This window comes from Podarcis cretensis (genome assembly GCF_951804945.1).
Source record: "Podarcis cretensis genome assembly, chromosome: 2".
NCBI lineage: Eukaryota > Metazoa > Chordata > Lepidosauria > Squamata > Lacertidae > Podarcis > Podarcis cretensis.
The window spans coordinates 81,664,146-81,681,122 of NC_137171.1; the positions used below are offsets into that span (position 1 = coordinate 81,664,146).

The 16,977-nt window shown below is 42.8% G+C and overlaps 1 protein-coding gene across 5 annotated transcripts in view; it reads right to left on the reverse strand.

Annotated features, from left to right (window-relative positions):
* Window positions 1–1,569: 1,569 nt before the first annotated feature.
* The window catches only part of CARD19 (caspase recruitment domain family member 19), a 30,960-nt gene continuing 15,552 nt past the window's right edge, over window positions 1,570–16,977 (reverse strand). For 2 of the 5 annotated variants that reach the window (XM_079965097.1, XM_079965098.1), the window contains exons 2-6: window positions 16,431–16,573; window positions 12,334–12,487; window positions 6,396–6,455; window positions 4,354–4,425; window positions 1,570–1,948 (exon numbers count right to left, since the gene is read on the reverse strand). In XM_079965097.1, the coding sequence (XP_079821223.1) occupies window positions 1,833–1,948; window positions 4,354–4,425; window positions 6,396–6,455; window positions 12,334–12,487; window positions 16,431–16,573 (545 nt within the window). In that variant the 3' untranslated portion in view covers window positions 1,570–1,832. Of the gene's footprint in view, window positions 1,949–4,353; window positions 4,426–6,395; window positions 6,456–7,177; window positions 10,132–12,333; window positions 12,488–16,430; window positions 16,574–16,977 lie in introns of those variants that run through there. The other 3 variants (XR_013835711.1, XM_079965099.1, XM_079965100.1) reach the window with 3 other exon arrangements.

A 16,977-nucleotide genomic window follows, 5' to 3' on the forward strand; every position in this document is an offset into this window, starting at 1 on the left:
GGAAACCAGAAGCTTCCACTTTCATTCATAACGATGGTTTATTGAAACAGGCAAACTTCAAACTGTTGCTTATGAAATTAGGCTGTACTGTATACTTAAACCATAGTAAAGATTAGCCAGTTCGTGTCAGAGGAAAAGGGTTAAGGGAGGGGGGGAGCACCCACATGCCTAAACATGTTCACATAGCACTAAACCATAGTTTAGCATTGTGTCAGAATCCGGCCCTTAGCAAAATGAAAAAACAATGAGGTGTCTGCAATTCTATGATTGTGGCACATTAAAGAAAAAAATGAATTTATTAAGGCACAAGGTATCATAGACTAGAGTCCATTTCATCCGATCATGAAGTGGGCTCTAGTCCCAGAAAAGCTTATGCCATAAATAAACCTGTTAACGTGCCACAATACCTCTTACTGCTTTTGTTTCAACAGACTAACGTAACTACCCTTCTGGAAGTCGAACGAAAACAGTCCTTAGAAACCTACACAAAGAAGGTGGAACCTAGCAGAGAATCATTTAAGGAGAATGAGAGAATATTTGCATGTACACACACACACACACACACACACACACACACGTTTCAGACCACAAGTTATACTTTAGTAATCTTTATATTTCTGGCCAGCTCACTGGTTTTATATGAGTTTTCACAAACAATGAAATGGTGCTATAGAATAGGTGCATATACCAGAACCACCAATTAATTTGGGTCCCACCCAGCTTCAAAAAAGCATGGGGGGTGGCTTTGGTTTAGGGTTGTGGTGGTTGTTGATGTTGTCTTACTAGTAACACTGTTATAGGTATCATGAGGTACAAAAACAAAAGCTCTTAAAATGCACAATCCACCCTCCTCAAATTAACCTTGAACATATGCAGGTCAGGATTTTTGACCCTGCTAAATTTCTTCACCCTCCCCTCCTACCTTAAACAGGGCACCTGGAATCTGGCCTAGGATAGGCAATAAATCTTGCACAGATGGACTAGCAAACAAAAAGGCAGGCGTTTGTTTTTTGAATTCTTGCATACAAAGTACAGAAAGAACATGCAGTCTACCATTTAAAAGGAAGAAGGAGGAGGAGGAGGAGGAGAAGAAGAAGAAGAAGAAGAAGACCTCTATATCTTAAAAAGGTTTGGGGTTAATTTGTTTCAAGTGTTGCTCTAAAATTAGCATTTTTTAAAAAAAAGTTCCCTTGTCTGAAGCCACCTGTTTACTATTTGCACAGAGGATCTCCCACCATTGCTAATGGATTAACTGCTGCACCAAGCATTATGTCTTCTGAGGAAACTTCAACCAGCAGTAACACAAAGTTTACACTGATATTCAGTGGAATCCTCTTTTTGTTCTCTGTGAAGCAGGGAAACGCAGAGGCCTTCTATGTGGATTTCATAGCTGTCTGGATAAATATCGCCCGCCCCCCGCCAGCATCTATTAGGGTTCAAACATTGAGCAAAAGCTCTCTGTCCATCTTGGACAGGAAATCACTTTTTGGTAGGCCTCTAGACCAGAATAGAATACAAATACACAACATGGGAGGACTTTTAAGACTTTGCAATGACTCCGGGCACATGTTTAAAAGCTTGCATTAAAAATTATTATTTTTAAAAATTCAAGTGATAAATAGTTTAAGCTTGTACAAAAATAAAAACATCCACTCCCACAAGTAAAAGGCATATATAGCTGACCCTTTGAAAGCCCTTGGAAGCAGCAAATATACACTGCTGAAGCCACAGGTTAGTTATATCTTTGGTATAAGAAAATAGCATATCTTTTGACAATGTAGCCCTTCCGCCGGCAGGAAAATTTCATGCTAGACTGGTGAGCCAGTTTATGCTTATTTGTTTCTTGGTGCGTCTTCCATGTACAACATACAAATATTCCTAACATGTCTTCCTATGATGATTGGAGAAAACCCCAGTATCTTCTTGGCTCCTCCTAGGACTTTTGAGTCTAGAATGAAACATGAACAGGGGGAGGGGATGGAAATGAGAAAAAAGCTGAAGTGAGTCAGATTTGCAGCCATAATGGGTTTTGTTTCCACAAATGATATTTGACACACACACACACACACACAAAAAAAAAAACAACTTGCCGGAATTTTGGCCAAGGAGAATTGCTCTATTCTATGACTTGCAAATTATGTAACAGAATAAATTGTGATTTGTAAAAAGAAGAGCTCTTCACCTAATTTTGAGGGACTGATTATTTTTGCCATGAATAAAATATTCATTCAAATCACTGCTTCTGCTGAAGTATACAATTAGCTATAAATCAACTCTGCAGCTTTGACAACCAAATTGTAGGGATAATAAAAAAGTTTTCCGCATGTTTTATACCAGCCTGATGATTTTGTACTATGGAGTATATTTCCCACTGGTCTTGCCTCGTCAGGTTTTGACCCCAAAAACGCTTCGTTTTCCATATTACCAAACTCATACAGAAAGCTTCCCAAGACTAGCAGTACAGGATTAAGGAATCACAGGATTAAACAAAAAATGAACACTTCTGTTTACAATGCCACACACAGTAGAGCAGAGGCAGAAAGAAGTGGATTGGAAATTGCTGGTTGATCTCTGTGTAATCTGCAGTAGATCAACAAGGGTTTCTGTGAGCCAGTGTGGTGTAGTGGTTAAGAGCGGTGGACTCGTAATCTGGGGAACCGGGTTCGCGTCTCCGCTCCTCCACATGCAGCTGCTGGGTGACCTTGGGCTAGTCACACTTCTCTGAAGTCTCTCAGCCCCACTCACCCCACAGAGTGTTTGTTGTGGGGGAGGAAGGGAAAGGAGAATGTTAGCCGCTTTGAGACTCCTTAAAGGGAGTGAAAGGCGGGATATCAAATCCAAACTCTTCTTCTTCTCCCAACCACCCAACAATAGACAAAAACTAACACTCACACCCGCCTCCCAAGATTGGGTTGCTGAAAAATAATAATTGTGGGGGGAAACCAGGACCGGGAATTTTGCATGAAAGAACTTACTCAGCCACTAGAGGAGCTCAATTCTATCTAGCACTGATCACCAATGTAGTGATCCTTAGCACATGTCCACTTGGTTGAACCACTACGTAGCACCATTTCTGCTTCAGTTTATTAACCCTCGTCCATTCCCTTACTCAGTGGCGTAGCGTGGGAGGTGCGGGGGGGCCGGCTGCACCGGGCGCAACATCTGGGGGTTAGGGTTAGGGGGCGCAAATCCACGGGTTAGGGGGCGCAAATCCACGGGTTAGGGGGTGCAAATTACTTGCCTTGCCCCGGGTGCTGACAACCCACGCTACGCCACTGCCCTTACTGACTGCAGACACTGGTCCAAGACTTGCACAGCCTCAACTTATTCAGATGTTACAGAGAGGTAGAGCTGAGTGTCATCAGCATACCTGTGACACCCTGCCCCAAATAGCTTTCATGTAGGTGTTACATAGCATTAAGGACCAGATGGCACAACAGCACAACTTTCGGGGGCATGAAAGACAACCACTGAATCTAAGTATCTGCAAATAACCTGAGAGTTAGGATCAGAGCCAATGCAAATCAGTTTTTAAATACGTTTGTAAATCACCTTGAGATTCGGGTAAAAGGCAATCCATTAAATGTATGCATGTATGTATGTATGTATGTATGTATGTATATATGTATAACCCAGTGAAAGATTAAATAAAATGAACAGGTCCCCTCTCTCAATAATGATCATTCATCAGGGAAAGCAAGGCCGATTCAGTCCCCATCGCCAAATCTGAACCCAAACTGGAATGGATCAAGATAATTGGTTTCATTCCAGAATACTTGCAACAGTTGTGCCCCAAAAGTGTGTGTGTGGGGGGGTACTTGTTCTGGCAAACCAGAGTGGGACCTAGATGGGCTTTTTCAGAAATTGTCAGATCACCACCACTTTCAAAATGTCCAGGGCCAGAAAGATGTGTTGACCACATCCTGGATCCCTCCCAGCCATACCACCTCAGCAAGCCAGGATGGGTAAGTGTCATCTGTTGGCTGTGTTGCTGTAGGCACCTTGTAGACACCATCAGGCTACATCAACTGAAACTGATCCCATGACACCACACTGGAGACTGCAGTGAATGACACATGTAGTGTCAAGGCATATGACAAGAGTCATATGTTCCTCACCCAGTTTTTATTTCTGACTTCCAGGCAGCTTATGAAGAACTTGTCAGTCTTGCCAAAATGTGCAGCCATGAATGATATAGCTGGGGCCCCACACATCAGCCTTTTCTGGTGTGTTCTTTCATGATCCTGATGCAAGAACACTTCCCAAACATGTTTTATGCCAAGATAAACAGGCTAACAAGACAACTACTAAACTTATCCTCTCAGAAAGAAAAAAACCGCAAGAGTAATTTACCTGAGTTACAGCAATACATGTAGAAGGCTAATCCTGCGGCGATGCTGAAGCAGGCAAGGAAGAATGTAGGACCTAGAGAATAAAAAACCGACAGAGGAGGATTAAAATTATGTGTTCAAATTAATGGTTCATCAGTTATCATTGTTGTTACTGTGACTACAGTGATTCAAATGTAACTGGCACAATTATGTTTGCTTTGGGCTTCATCTACTATAATATATAATCACCATTTCCTGCAGCAATTATTTTTTATTACAATTATTATTACCATTGTGAAGGCCTCTATTGCTTGTAGCCCACTTATTTTTCTTTTTAGGAAAATTAATCCTTATTAAAAACTTGCAGGGCAAGAGAAGAAATTTTAGGGTGGCATTTAATAGTGTCCTTGTATAAATGGAGCAGAATTCCACCTGAGAATTGGAATTTCCCCTTCCTCTTCTCCTGTGCACATCCCAAAAGTGCTCTGAAGGGTTGTGAGTAACCTCTGGGGAACAACCGGTGGGATGCAGTGAAAGGAGAGGAAGGAGAAATTCTGCCTGCTCATGCAACAATGGATATAACCCAGAAATTTTAATATCTTCTAGCCTTTAAAATTAAATCAGGCTTGTCATTAGCTACTTATGTGAATATAATAATTAAAACATTATTCAAGCAACCAAATGATTCTTATAGAAATACCACAGGGCTTCTCTATGATGACCAGAGGATAACTTAGTCAGTAGAGCACGAGATGCTTAATCTCAGAGTAATGCGTTCGTGCCCCACAGTGGGCAAAATATATCTGCATTGAAGGGGGATGGACTAGATGATCCTTGTGGTCCCTTCCAACTCTACCATCCTGTGTTTCTGTATTGAGTTGTTTCTCCCTTCCCCCCCTCCTTAGCCTTCCTTCTACCCTTAACTATGTGAGTTTTGTGTGCAACTACTATAAGGCAGTTAAACGCCTGCTCTAGTGGTAGAACAAAAAGGGCTTCTTCTCTCTTCCTAGCCTAAGAACCCCTAACATGCTATTTGGGTACAAATGAGCAGTCCCAGCGTTGCCCTCCCCATGCTCAAAGGCACCCTTTGCACAGAAACATCGTGCGTGCACCTTTCATTTCCCAGGGTCCTGGGTCATGCATACCTGAGCCTTCAGACATATGGGTGTGCACATGTAGGCTCTGTGAAAACAGCATCTCTGAATGTGTAGAGGTCAAGGCAGGGTCCATGGGCACAGTGCTGATTGTACCCAAAATTTAACTTTTTAAAAAAGGAGGTTTTAGAACAGAAGAGCCAAGAGTGTGCAGGTAATCACTGCACTCTGTATTTCCACGATGCAACGTTAACCGTAACTGCATTCCTCGTGTCCCGCCCTGCCTTCTGGCTTTAAATGTGCACAATGAGGGCCAAAGGGAGGGCACAAGAGCATTAAGAGGGCGGAACAGCTCGGCTGAGTGGAGCAGGCATCTTAAATATTATTTCCACTGCTGCCTTAAGCTTATCCACTGCACAGATCTGCAAACTCAGAAGCTCCACAAAACAAACCCAGCAGCTGTACCAAGAAAAATCATGGGCGTGGGTTAACATTAATATAGAGTCGCCACTTAAAGGTAGAAACTTACTGAAGCCTATGCAAATGTTTAAAAATGCCAACACAAATGTGATGTAAAAGGCTGTGCCCCACTGTAGTTAGAAAACTTTGGATTTTATATTACATAAAATGGGAAGGGGTTATGGGTTTTTCTTTGATTTTGTTTTATTATGTATTTTGTATTTTTATGTTGTGGGCTGCCTTGTGATCTTCGGATAAAGGACAGCAAGCAATTTAATTAATAACAATAATCATCATCAGTTTGAACAACCCAGAAATTACTACTGGGGAAAAAATCTTGATTATACGAGTATATCTTTCATTTATTAAAGCCAAAGCACATGCCCAGAGCAAACACACTTAGAATTAGTATCATGACATTCAATTGCAACATATATTTATATATATTTTCCTTGTTAACCTTACTGTCCAATATTGATTTAGCCAACAATACTTTACACGCATTATTTACCCCTGTCATTTAGAATACATTTCTCCTTCTCAGGGTTTATCCCTGTGGAATCTGAGGTTTCTAGAAACAAAAGCAACACACCAAAGAGTTAGTGTAATATTCAGCGCAACACACGTCTGAAGCACGTCATGCACAGTGGGAGGAAAGCAAGGACCAGTTTTCAAAGTACTGCATTTACTTGAGCCTAATGCACCATCAGATCTAATGCGCACCTCAATTTTCAGAACCTTGAATTTTCACAATGTATTTTGGCCAACAAAGATGAGCATTAGATTCGAGTAAATATGGTAGTACAATAACGCAACATAAAATGGCTGCTAATTCCCCCAACCCAACTTTATGTGACGTTAGTGTTCAAATTATGACAGGAGTGGGGATGACCTTAATGTAAAGTTACCAGATTTTTTTCAATGACTCCGGGGACACTATTCTACTTTCTACTAAATAGATGGATTTTGTCAGGGGACTGATTTGTAAATCTGGGAAACGGGGACATCTGGTAACCTTACCTTAATGACACCCGCAACCCATGCTCTCCCTGATTCCCTCCAGTTTTAGCCAAATAATGCTGTTCTCGAAGAAGCAGCTAAGGAACGGTTGTAAAAGGCGCCCATGGGTCCTGCCCCCCTCTAACTCACTTGAAACTGAGCAACCCATTCTACCCCGTGGGAGCCCATTGCACACAGACTTGTCTACCAAGGGACTCCTGCACAGTTGACATAGCACCCCTCTTATGCAGCAGAGGAACAGTGAAGACAAGGAGTATTCTAGGGGGACACTCCATTCACATCAGGCTCTGGGCAGGCTTCACCACTGGATTTGTGATCCAAAAATGCATCTAGATTACAACCAATATACCCCCTGTGGTTGTGCATTCTAGGGAAAGCTCAATAATGTCGGCTACTATTGATCTTCTCATTGGGTAACCCATGATGAATCACAGGGGCCTCCGAATAATACTGGCATAATTAGGGCCATTGACATATGAACAAAAGACAGTGGTAAAATACTTCGGCTTAAAAATTTATATAGGTTGATCTGCAAGTGTAGGGCCAAAGGCAACCAGCTTATCATCTTTGTGCGTTTCATATACAAAGTTGGCAAACAAACAGCATTTAAAAGTGGGGTGGTAGAGAACTTTCATGATAGGCCAAGTATTAAACCACCTATCTATTTTCTTTCCACGCTAAATAAGTTTTAATTACAGGCAATGCCATTGTTTAAGCCAAGAATTGTTGTCTTCCAAGGTCACTCAAATCTTTCTGCTCTTTACAGTCAATTGACAGCTTGTGATACTTTCCAAGGACTTTTTCTCCTTAGTTGCACCTGCAGATCAACCTTCATGTTGCTCTCAGTAGAAGCACTGGAGTGCTGCGCACCAGCCTGCCACGTGGATCCCACCCTGCCAATTTCTGAAAACCGCTTTCAAGCACACTTTTCAGCCAACATCAGGAACATCTGGTGAAGCAGGTTGCTTGGCACGACAAATATTAATTTAGCTGCAATAATGCGAGCGCTGATTTTTCATTCCACTTTCACCCAGCTCATGTGCAATGCGGACATCTCAAAAGTTTATGTGCACATCAAGTGTAGAAGATGCATAGCGGGGTAAATGCCTGTGTTTAGAAGAATCTTGAGCAAACCTGTGTTTTCCGTTTTCTCTCAAACTGTTAAGCATTTTCCTGGCACCATTTGATAATACACTGGTTTGAATGTAGCTGGAACGTGCAATTTGTGCATCTCTCAAACATTTGTTTAAACACTAGTCACTTTCCCCATAAACTCCTCTTCCTTCCTACTTTTTTCCCATGCATTTTCCCAGACCCAAGTTGGCCAGGTAAGCATGAGTCTGTAACGCTACAATACTAGCAAGGGTAAAATGCAGTTATGAGTATCCATGCGGGAATAGTATTAGAGGGAAAATGGCTGGTGGGAAGGGATCCAGTGTTCCTCCAACTTGGGTCTCCAGCTGTTGTTGGACTACAACTCCCATCATCCCTGACCACTGGTCTTGCTAGCTAGGGCTGATGGGAGCTGTAGTCTAACAACAGCTGGAGACCCAAGTTTGAGGAACACTGGACTTTGTGGTTGTGAATTGTCTCCTTCAAACTTGAAGGCATTTTGCAACTGGGATGAAGTCCTCTGGGGTTTCATTACACACAGCTGCAGTGTAGCATATTGCTTGCTGGAAAGCATCATGCAAAAGGTTTATTTCACACAAGTGGAAAATGGCCTAGAACTCAAGTTTGGAATGAAGCTACTTCACCTTTAAATATAGCCAAAAGTATCTGTTGTGACTGATCTTTTCACTTTCTTACTTGAACATGCTGCCCCTCAGCTACAGATGGAATCAATTAATGTTTGTGTTCTCACAAAGGCTAAAGGTTTCCAGTACTACATGGTTTCTGAAAGTCAGAAAAGCAGAGTTCTGGAAAATATGTCAGCTTTTGAAGACAGTTAACTTCTGGCTAGTTCAGCAATGTGTAATTGGCACAAAGGCTATTGCTGAAGAAATATGCCCATTAGCTGTCAACCATGGTCTTCAATTTGCAAACTGGGTTGCTAATGTATTGAGTCAAAGATTCAGATTAGCTGACACCATCCAGTCCATGATATATTTCTAATATGGGCCCTTGGTGCTAAATACATTGTCAGCTCCTGAATTAATCTTTCCCATGACACAAAGAAATATATTAAGTGAACATAACTAGGTATTTTATCGCCACCGGTGTCAAAGCCAATGACTGATTTCTTCCCATGATACTGCGGTTCAATTTCATGCGCAGTGCAATCCTATGAATGTCCACATAGAGGGAAGTTTCACTCAGGTCTGTGAGACTTGGGGCTTATCCACATTTCCCTTTCATCCACACTTTCCAGGTGCTTTAAAGAAAACCTGAATTGTCATCTGTTGTGCTTCAGCTATAAAGGGTGGGTTTTTCTGCTGGGGTGGGGGAGTGCTCTGACATGGAGCTTTAAAAGCATGGACCAGTTCCTAGAATGTGCAGGGTAAAAGTTAAGTGTGGATAAGCCCTTACTCCCAAGTAAATGTGCGTAGGTCTTCACCTTAACTGCCCAATCCTATGCAGGTTGACTTGGAAGTAAGTTCCACTCAGCTCAATGAGGTTTGTTCCCAGGTAACTGTGGATACGATTGCAGACTTATAGCACCATCACAGTACGAGGTGCTTTATCAGAGGGGTGGCCAGCCTTTAACTCTCCAGATGTTGTTGGACTACAACTCCCATCATCCCTTTCCATTGGCCATGCTGGTTGGGAATGATGGGAGTTGGAGTCCAACATCTGGAGGGCTGCAGTGTAAACAGAGTTGCAAAAACGGGAAAAGCCAGTCTTCACAAGAAAGGCATCATAATTCTGGCATGACTTTCCAGAATTCCTTTATTCTCCATGTCTGGTGTCAATGGCTAAGGAGCTGGGCTGGCACAGGGGAAGACCAGCTTCAACTTAACCTTGCATAAACCTAAGACTTAAAATGAAGGGGACAAAGTATGTTTGGAAAATGAAGGTACTGTGCAGATATGCATATAAAAGGCAGCCAAGACTGGCTGCAGATCCCTGTTAACGCCTACACCTAACATCACAAACCTGAGTTTGCTGCCGCGTAATGTGTAGAATGGCCCTGGGCTCAGTGGATAGCCTTGGGCAAGTCTCTCTCCCTCTCTCTCCCTTTCTCTCAATCTTGCCTGCCTTACAGTTGTTGTTGCTGATCTGAATTCCTTGGAGAAAGGACAGAATACAAATATGATTATTAAATCGAGCTCTGAACATATTCAGCATGTCTCAGTGCAGGAGAAAGAAAGAGCAGTCCCTGAATGTTGTTATTTTCTTGCTGTCTATACAAGTGTTATGAGCTCTTCTGTACAACAGAAAATTATTTCCATGTAACCCAGTATGCAGGGACATAATATAGCAAGGACTGGTTCCTATCCACCCCCACTACCTTTCTGGCAGAGCAACCTGGTACAGTGGTACCTCGAGTTACACACGTTTCAGGTTACATACACTTCAGGTTACAGACTCCGCTCACCCAGAAATATTACCTCGGGTTAAGAACTTTGCTTCAGGATGAGAACAGAAATCATGCTCCGGCGGCGCGGCGGCAGCAGAAGGCCCCATTAGCTAAAGTGGTCTTCAGGTTAAGAACTGTTTCAGGTTAAGAACGGACCTCCGGAATGAATTAAGTACTTAACCCGAGGTACCACTGTACTACTAACCTTGATGCCATTTTAGCTAAAGAGGTATTCCAGGAACTAAGTTTATTTGATTCATGTTTTGTCTTAATCACCACAGGAGAGGGGAGTTGGTACAATGTAGTATGTGGCTGCACAAGAGGAAAGGGCACCAACTGGATGGTAGATACTGGCTTCATTTAGATCTAACACTAAACCATGGCTTAGCATTGTGAGAACAAATCTCCACAAACCTTGGGATCACATATTCCTCTCCACTCCAATGGTACAGCTTGAAAAGATTAGAAGTCTCTACTTCCATTTTGGATTACCCAGTATATGGTTCTATTTATGGACATGCTAAACTGTGGCGAATCTTAAGTATGGTTAGATGAAACAAACCTGCTTTATAAACTATGGTTTGAAGTTAGTTTGCTTCAACAAGCCATCACTATGTTTCACCATAGTTTGGATGACAAAGCGAGCTGAAGTGAAAATTTCCAAATTCCTCCTTACAGCTATGGAGAGGAGAAAGGAGGCGGAGCACGCAGGGCAAAGGTTAATTCTTTTGATGCTAACCCATGGTTTAGTGCTGAGTCCAAATGAGACCATGATGGTGCTTCTTCACTTTGCCTGCACCATTTTGTGAATTTATTTATTTTTTAAAGACATTCTTTAGAGCAGATGTAGAAAATCTGTGGGTCTCCAGATGTTGCCTCACTATCCCTCCCACCTTACCTGGTCACTGACTGTGGTGATTGGGGCTAATAGAATACACTTGGGTGGGGGCTCAGTAAATCAAGATCTCCAGGTATAGGGACAGTATATAAATTGAATAAATAATAATGATAATGATAATAATGACATCCCCTGCCCCTTTCTTTTATGCCTTCTGAAGGCCCTCTGCCCCACTTTTTATCATGATTAACTTGGGCCTGCCCTATTCCTTTTCCCAGAATGCCTCTGGGCCCCACATGGAAGAGGACAGGGCTGTTGTAGGCCTTGGCCTTGCTTTCCAGCAGACTGGCAACCCCAACTACCCTAAAAAGGAGGGGAGCATGCTTCCCGGTCACTGCATGGCAGCAGAGTGTCCTTGGAGGTTGGGTGTTATTTCACAAATTGTCAGCATGCCCCCAGTACATATAGGAACGCCGCCACAGGGGTCTACAGGGGCTTTAGCTCTTTGCCCTCCACGGTAATCTGCATTGTAGTAAAGGTACCACAGAATGGGGACTTTTTAAAATGCAGCTGCAGGGACGGGAGCCTCTAACGGGATCAGGGCCACAAGGGGAAACAAAGGGTTGCAGCCTTTCCACCCCTACATGCTAGGATCCTAGGATGAGACAGAGACACAGAGGCACAGAGGTTGTAGGCAGACAGTTAAGAACAACAGAACCCTATCAGGTCACACCAAAAGCCTGTCTAGCCAAGCACTGGATCACTTTTCCTGGGCAGCAATACCACTTTTTAGTCCGGAATCCAGCCTTTGCAGCTCATAAAGGGAACACAAAATATCTGAAAAGGTTGCAAAGCTGCCAGATTTATTATTCATATATAAAACAAAGATTCAAAATTGCCAGATTGTTGTGCAAGTACAGCTGCAGCAGCTATAAATAAGCATTTGCCACATATAATTTGGTCAGTTTTTAGGTATATCAAAGAAACAGCACATAGAAAGTTCCATTTAGTCCCTGAAGAGGCAGCATTGTAACAGGGCACCCAAAGAAATCTGCTAGCACTCCGACTTACTTAGAATTCTTCTGCTTGGCAAGTTGTTATACAGCTGTTCAGCATTGATCTGCAAAGCACGGTAAAATTCTTGACAGGGTTTGTCGCCTTCCTTCTGCAAGTGGGCTAGAAGGTTTGACAGCCGACTATGAAGAGAAGCTTTGGGATTTCGGAACTGCAGGGAGGGTGGGAACGCATTTATTAGCAAGGATGTAAAAAACAAACAAACACCAATGTTAAAGCAACCTCTGCCTCCCTTCGATGGTACGTGAAAGAATACGAATGTAGCTTTATATTTTTGTTTAAAAGTTCTTTATAGCAGAGCGTAAGATTCTATCACGAATGTTTATGGTGCTTCTACGTCATGAGAGTTAGCTATTCCAAAGGAGAATAAATAACATACTTTCTCCATTGTACACAATAGGACAAACAAGCAGTGGTGTCCGTCTTTCTACTATTTGCAGAAGATCTAAAAGGCTATACGTTCAGCACTAAAGTGAAATCACATATGAATATTTTAGATATTCTTTTAATCTCATCGGTCTTTGTTGTATGTGGCTTGTGCAAAGGGTGGCATATAAATAATATACAAATAAGCTTTAGAAGAGAATCAGAGGTCAGATGGACAGAGAAGGAATGGTGAAGACCGTCTCCCCAGCCTGATCCTTCCGGAGAAGAAGGCAGATCAGAATTACAACAGGGGTTTGAGGGAGATCGCAGCTCAGAGGAAGATGAGGGGGAAAGTTGGGAAATAATGGGAGAGGAGGAGGTGGCAGAGCCAGAGCAGCTGGCTGACACGTTATCACTAGAAAGCATTCCAGACCCACCATCTCCTAGAACTGGCGAGCCTTAAAAATAGGAGAGCAAAGGGCCCAGAAGCAAAGGGCCCTTAGTGCCAACCGCAGAAGGGGTGGCACATAAGGAAGTGGGAGAGAAGGGGAGGGGAGATTTACACCATTATTCCAAGAGGCTGCCTTTCTTAGCCTCTGTCTGTGAACATTGAATAAAAGGCAATTGGCAAGAACTTCCTTGTCTTATCCGTTAGAGGCAACCTCCCATGGGATTTAGATCCTCTGACGCTTGACATCAGACGAATTCATGAAGGGTAAGACTACCCATGGCTACTAAGCCTAAGGGCTATGCCTTACCTGTACTGCTGGATGCAGTAATACTTCTGAATACCAGTTGCTGGGAAAATGCAGAAGGGGAGAACGTTGCTGTGCTCATGTCTTGCTTGTTGACCACTGTGAAAACAGGACACTGGACAAGGTGGGTCACTGGCCTGATCTAGCAGGGCTCTTATGTTCTTTTTTTATGTTCTTACCAATTCCAGTTCCCAGCAAGTCAACAGCTGCCTATGAAGAGCCCTACTGGATTACCGTATTTTTCGCTCTATAAGACGCACCAGACCACAAGACGCACCTAGTTTTTGGAGGAGGAAAACAAGGAAAAAAATATTCTGAATCTCAGAAGCCAGAACAGCAAGAGGGATCGCTGTGCAGTGAAAGCAGCGATCCCTCTTGCTGTTCTGGCTTCTGGGATAGCTGTGCAGCCTGCATTCACTCCATAAGATGCACACACATTTCCCCTTACTTTTTAGGAGGGAAAAAGTGAGTCTTATAGAGCAAAAAATACGGTAAATCAAGGCCTGCATCTCATTTCCACAATGGCCAGTCAGACAGTGCCAAGATTGGTATTCAGAAGTATTCTGCGACCAAGCATAGAGTCCGCATAAGGATGTTCCATGGACTTGATGTATACCGATCTATGGCACAGTTCAGCCATTTCCTTAATTCCAGTTTGGGTACAAGAACTTTTTGGTGATCTTGATCAATGCCACATGCTACACCTTCCTGCCTCTTTAACAGAAATTCCCAGATACACAGAGATCAGTCTAACAGGACACAAATTGGACCTGCTCAGAAATAAGAATCTAAGATCGCGGCAGCGTCAGTCGTAAGCATTCGCATTTGGAAGTGAGAAAAAGATTTAGCTGTCTTTACAGCGGCACACTTTTTCTTAGGAATCCAATAGTTATTTCATTAGTGTGAAAATGCGTACTTGTCTGTGAATGCAAAAAGAGATAATTGAATCTGGTGAGACAGATAAAATTCTGTTCCTAACGGGATGTTTGGATTGCAAATAGAGGACTACACTGCCTCATGAATATGAATGAACACATGGAAATGTTTACTGTAATTTCAGAAGAAGAGTTCAAACGCTGTGGGTGTACGATCACAGCATTCTGAGACCTGGGGCTTGTTTACATAAACGTTTATGGTTTGTCTTGACAAAACAACTTTAGCTTAAGGTATTATAATAGGGATCTAGGAAGTGGGTGCCATTTTCCACCTTCTGCATAAAATTCCCTACCTATTTACGAATGTCCCTGGGCTTCATCACTCCTTGGACTGCAGATTGCAGCTACTCGTTAACTCTCTCCTCAAACAAGAGACAAGCATTACAACACAGAGCCCTCTTGAGATCTTCCCTCATTCAGATTTTAATTCAAACGAAAGAAAAACTCACATTTCTCTCCTTAACCCCCACCTGACCCTCTGTTCCAGTTCCACTCATGGGAGGAAGGAACCACAACAGCCTGTGAAGTGCCAGGAATGCAATAATTTTTTTCTGGAGCAGTGGAGAAAAGATATTTCCAAGTTCTTCTTAGCAGTGCAAGTGCCAGCGAGCAGGGAGGAGAGGGAGACCTCCTCACCAACAGAGCTGGAGCCACAGCTGCTGCTGCTGCCACCACCCCCATAAGCAAAGTGGAAGAAAGGAGGCTAGAAGGTAGCTGGTGCAGCAATCGGACCTTATTGCAACTGATGGGATCCAGTTTAGCGCAGAGATGCTTAGAATTAGCCAAGCTATTTGCCAAATGGGAGATGGTTGGAACCATTCAGTTATTCTAAGAAACTCTGAGAAGAACCAGGGGAGAAAGCAGTTTGCTCATTCCTCTCTCCTCATTTGCCACTGCATTTTGCCAAGGAGCTGATCTCAGAAGGATTCTCTATTTTTAAAAACCTAAATTATTGCAGCTATTTTTATACCACTTAATCACTTAAGTGTCTAAGTGGTATTGTAAGACCTTGCTGTTGGAACTGGTTTTAAACAACCAGAATTAAACAGATGTGGGGGATTTTTCTCTGCTCAGGTATAGGTGTGTGTGTGTGCACATGAGAGGGAGTGCTATGCAATTATCTGTATAGGTTCACTCACTGGCCATTAGGGTTGGTGTTCCTAAGCTATAAGAGGGTATAATCCTATACACATTTACTTGGGAGTAAGCCTGCTTAGATTTAACTGGACTCCCCTTTGATTGGTTTCTACAAATGATAAAGAAGGGGTGCTGGCATTTAGAATTCTCTGCAATGGCTTTACAGATTAAGAAGAGCTGCCATTCCCCAACTTCCCTGGCCAGAGAGACTGAGTGTTAAATCACTCTGAGAGTTCACAGAATCATAGTCAGAAGGGATCCCAAGGGTCATCTAGTCCAACCCACTGCAATGCATGAATCTCAACACGCGATCCCCCATCCAATTTGAAACCATACTGGACTCTTGTTTAGCTTCACAAATGTGCTAGCAGTTGTAGTTCTGCGAAGGGAACGGTGGTCATCTAACAATTCTCAACAACAAACTACAGTTCCCAAGATTCTTTGAGGGAAATTGTGGCCGTACGATACTGCTTTAAATGTATAGTACAGTCGTCTGGGAAGTGTTTTCTGTGTGATTATTCAAGCGTACACTTCACATGTGGAGTCTAAACTCGGCTCATTTTCTTACCTGCTTGAATTTATCAGGTCCACAGTTTTGGTGTGGTTTGTGTTAAGAGGAACGTTGAAGAGCGGGGAAGGGCTGATATCATGTGCAGAGAGGATTTTAAGGAAGCTCAATTGCTGTATACCTTAGCTGAACAAATCGTTTTTCCTCCGGTTCCCATTGTGAGTCCTATTAGAGAAGGCCCCAGAGCTGCCTTTGGCTCTCCTGGGTGCCACCACCCCTAGTCTCAATGAGGTACCAGAAGTTTTGCATTTAAAAAACCAGCAATCCTAATCCTGGGTCAAATGAGCTACAGCAATAGCAAAGAAACACTGCAGGTGGGATTCCTTCAATTACCTTTTCTGCTTCTTTATTGGTAAGAATTTGAGGGTAAACTCTGTTCAGCTGAAGGATAATTTTGTCAACCAGCTGCTCGCTCAGCCTGCCGTTGCTCGTTAGGAATGCCATGTCCTGCCGTAAACGATCACAGTAAGTCGGATCTACAAAACAGAAGCAACACATTTAAAAACAGGCCCCTGGTATCACAAAGCACAACTGGATGGAAGTGCCATATAATTCACATCAGCTACCAAATGTTTCACACTAGGACATGATTTTGTGTGCACTGTCAAGCTTCAGGAACATCCTGGGTGCGCCATAAATGCTCTCAGGAACCATTAAGAGCGGCTGACATTCATGAAAGATGAATAATACAAATACTGAGCATTCATAGGGTGTATTTCACATACAATGCAATCTTTACATGTTGCGTAGTACAAGATCTCAGATAAAACCAACAAGCCACAAGGTCTCATCAGTGGCAGCCCACCAAGACCGTGTGTGTGTGTGTGTGTGTGTGTGTGTGTGTAGTGAGGCATTTCCAAGTGGTTTAAATTTCAACACA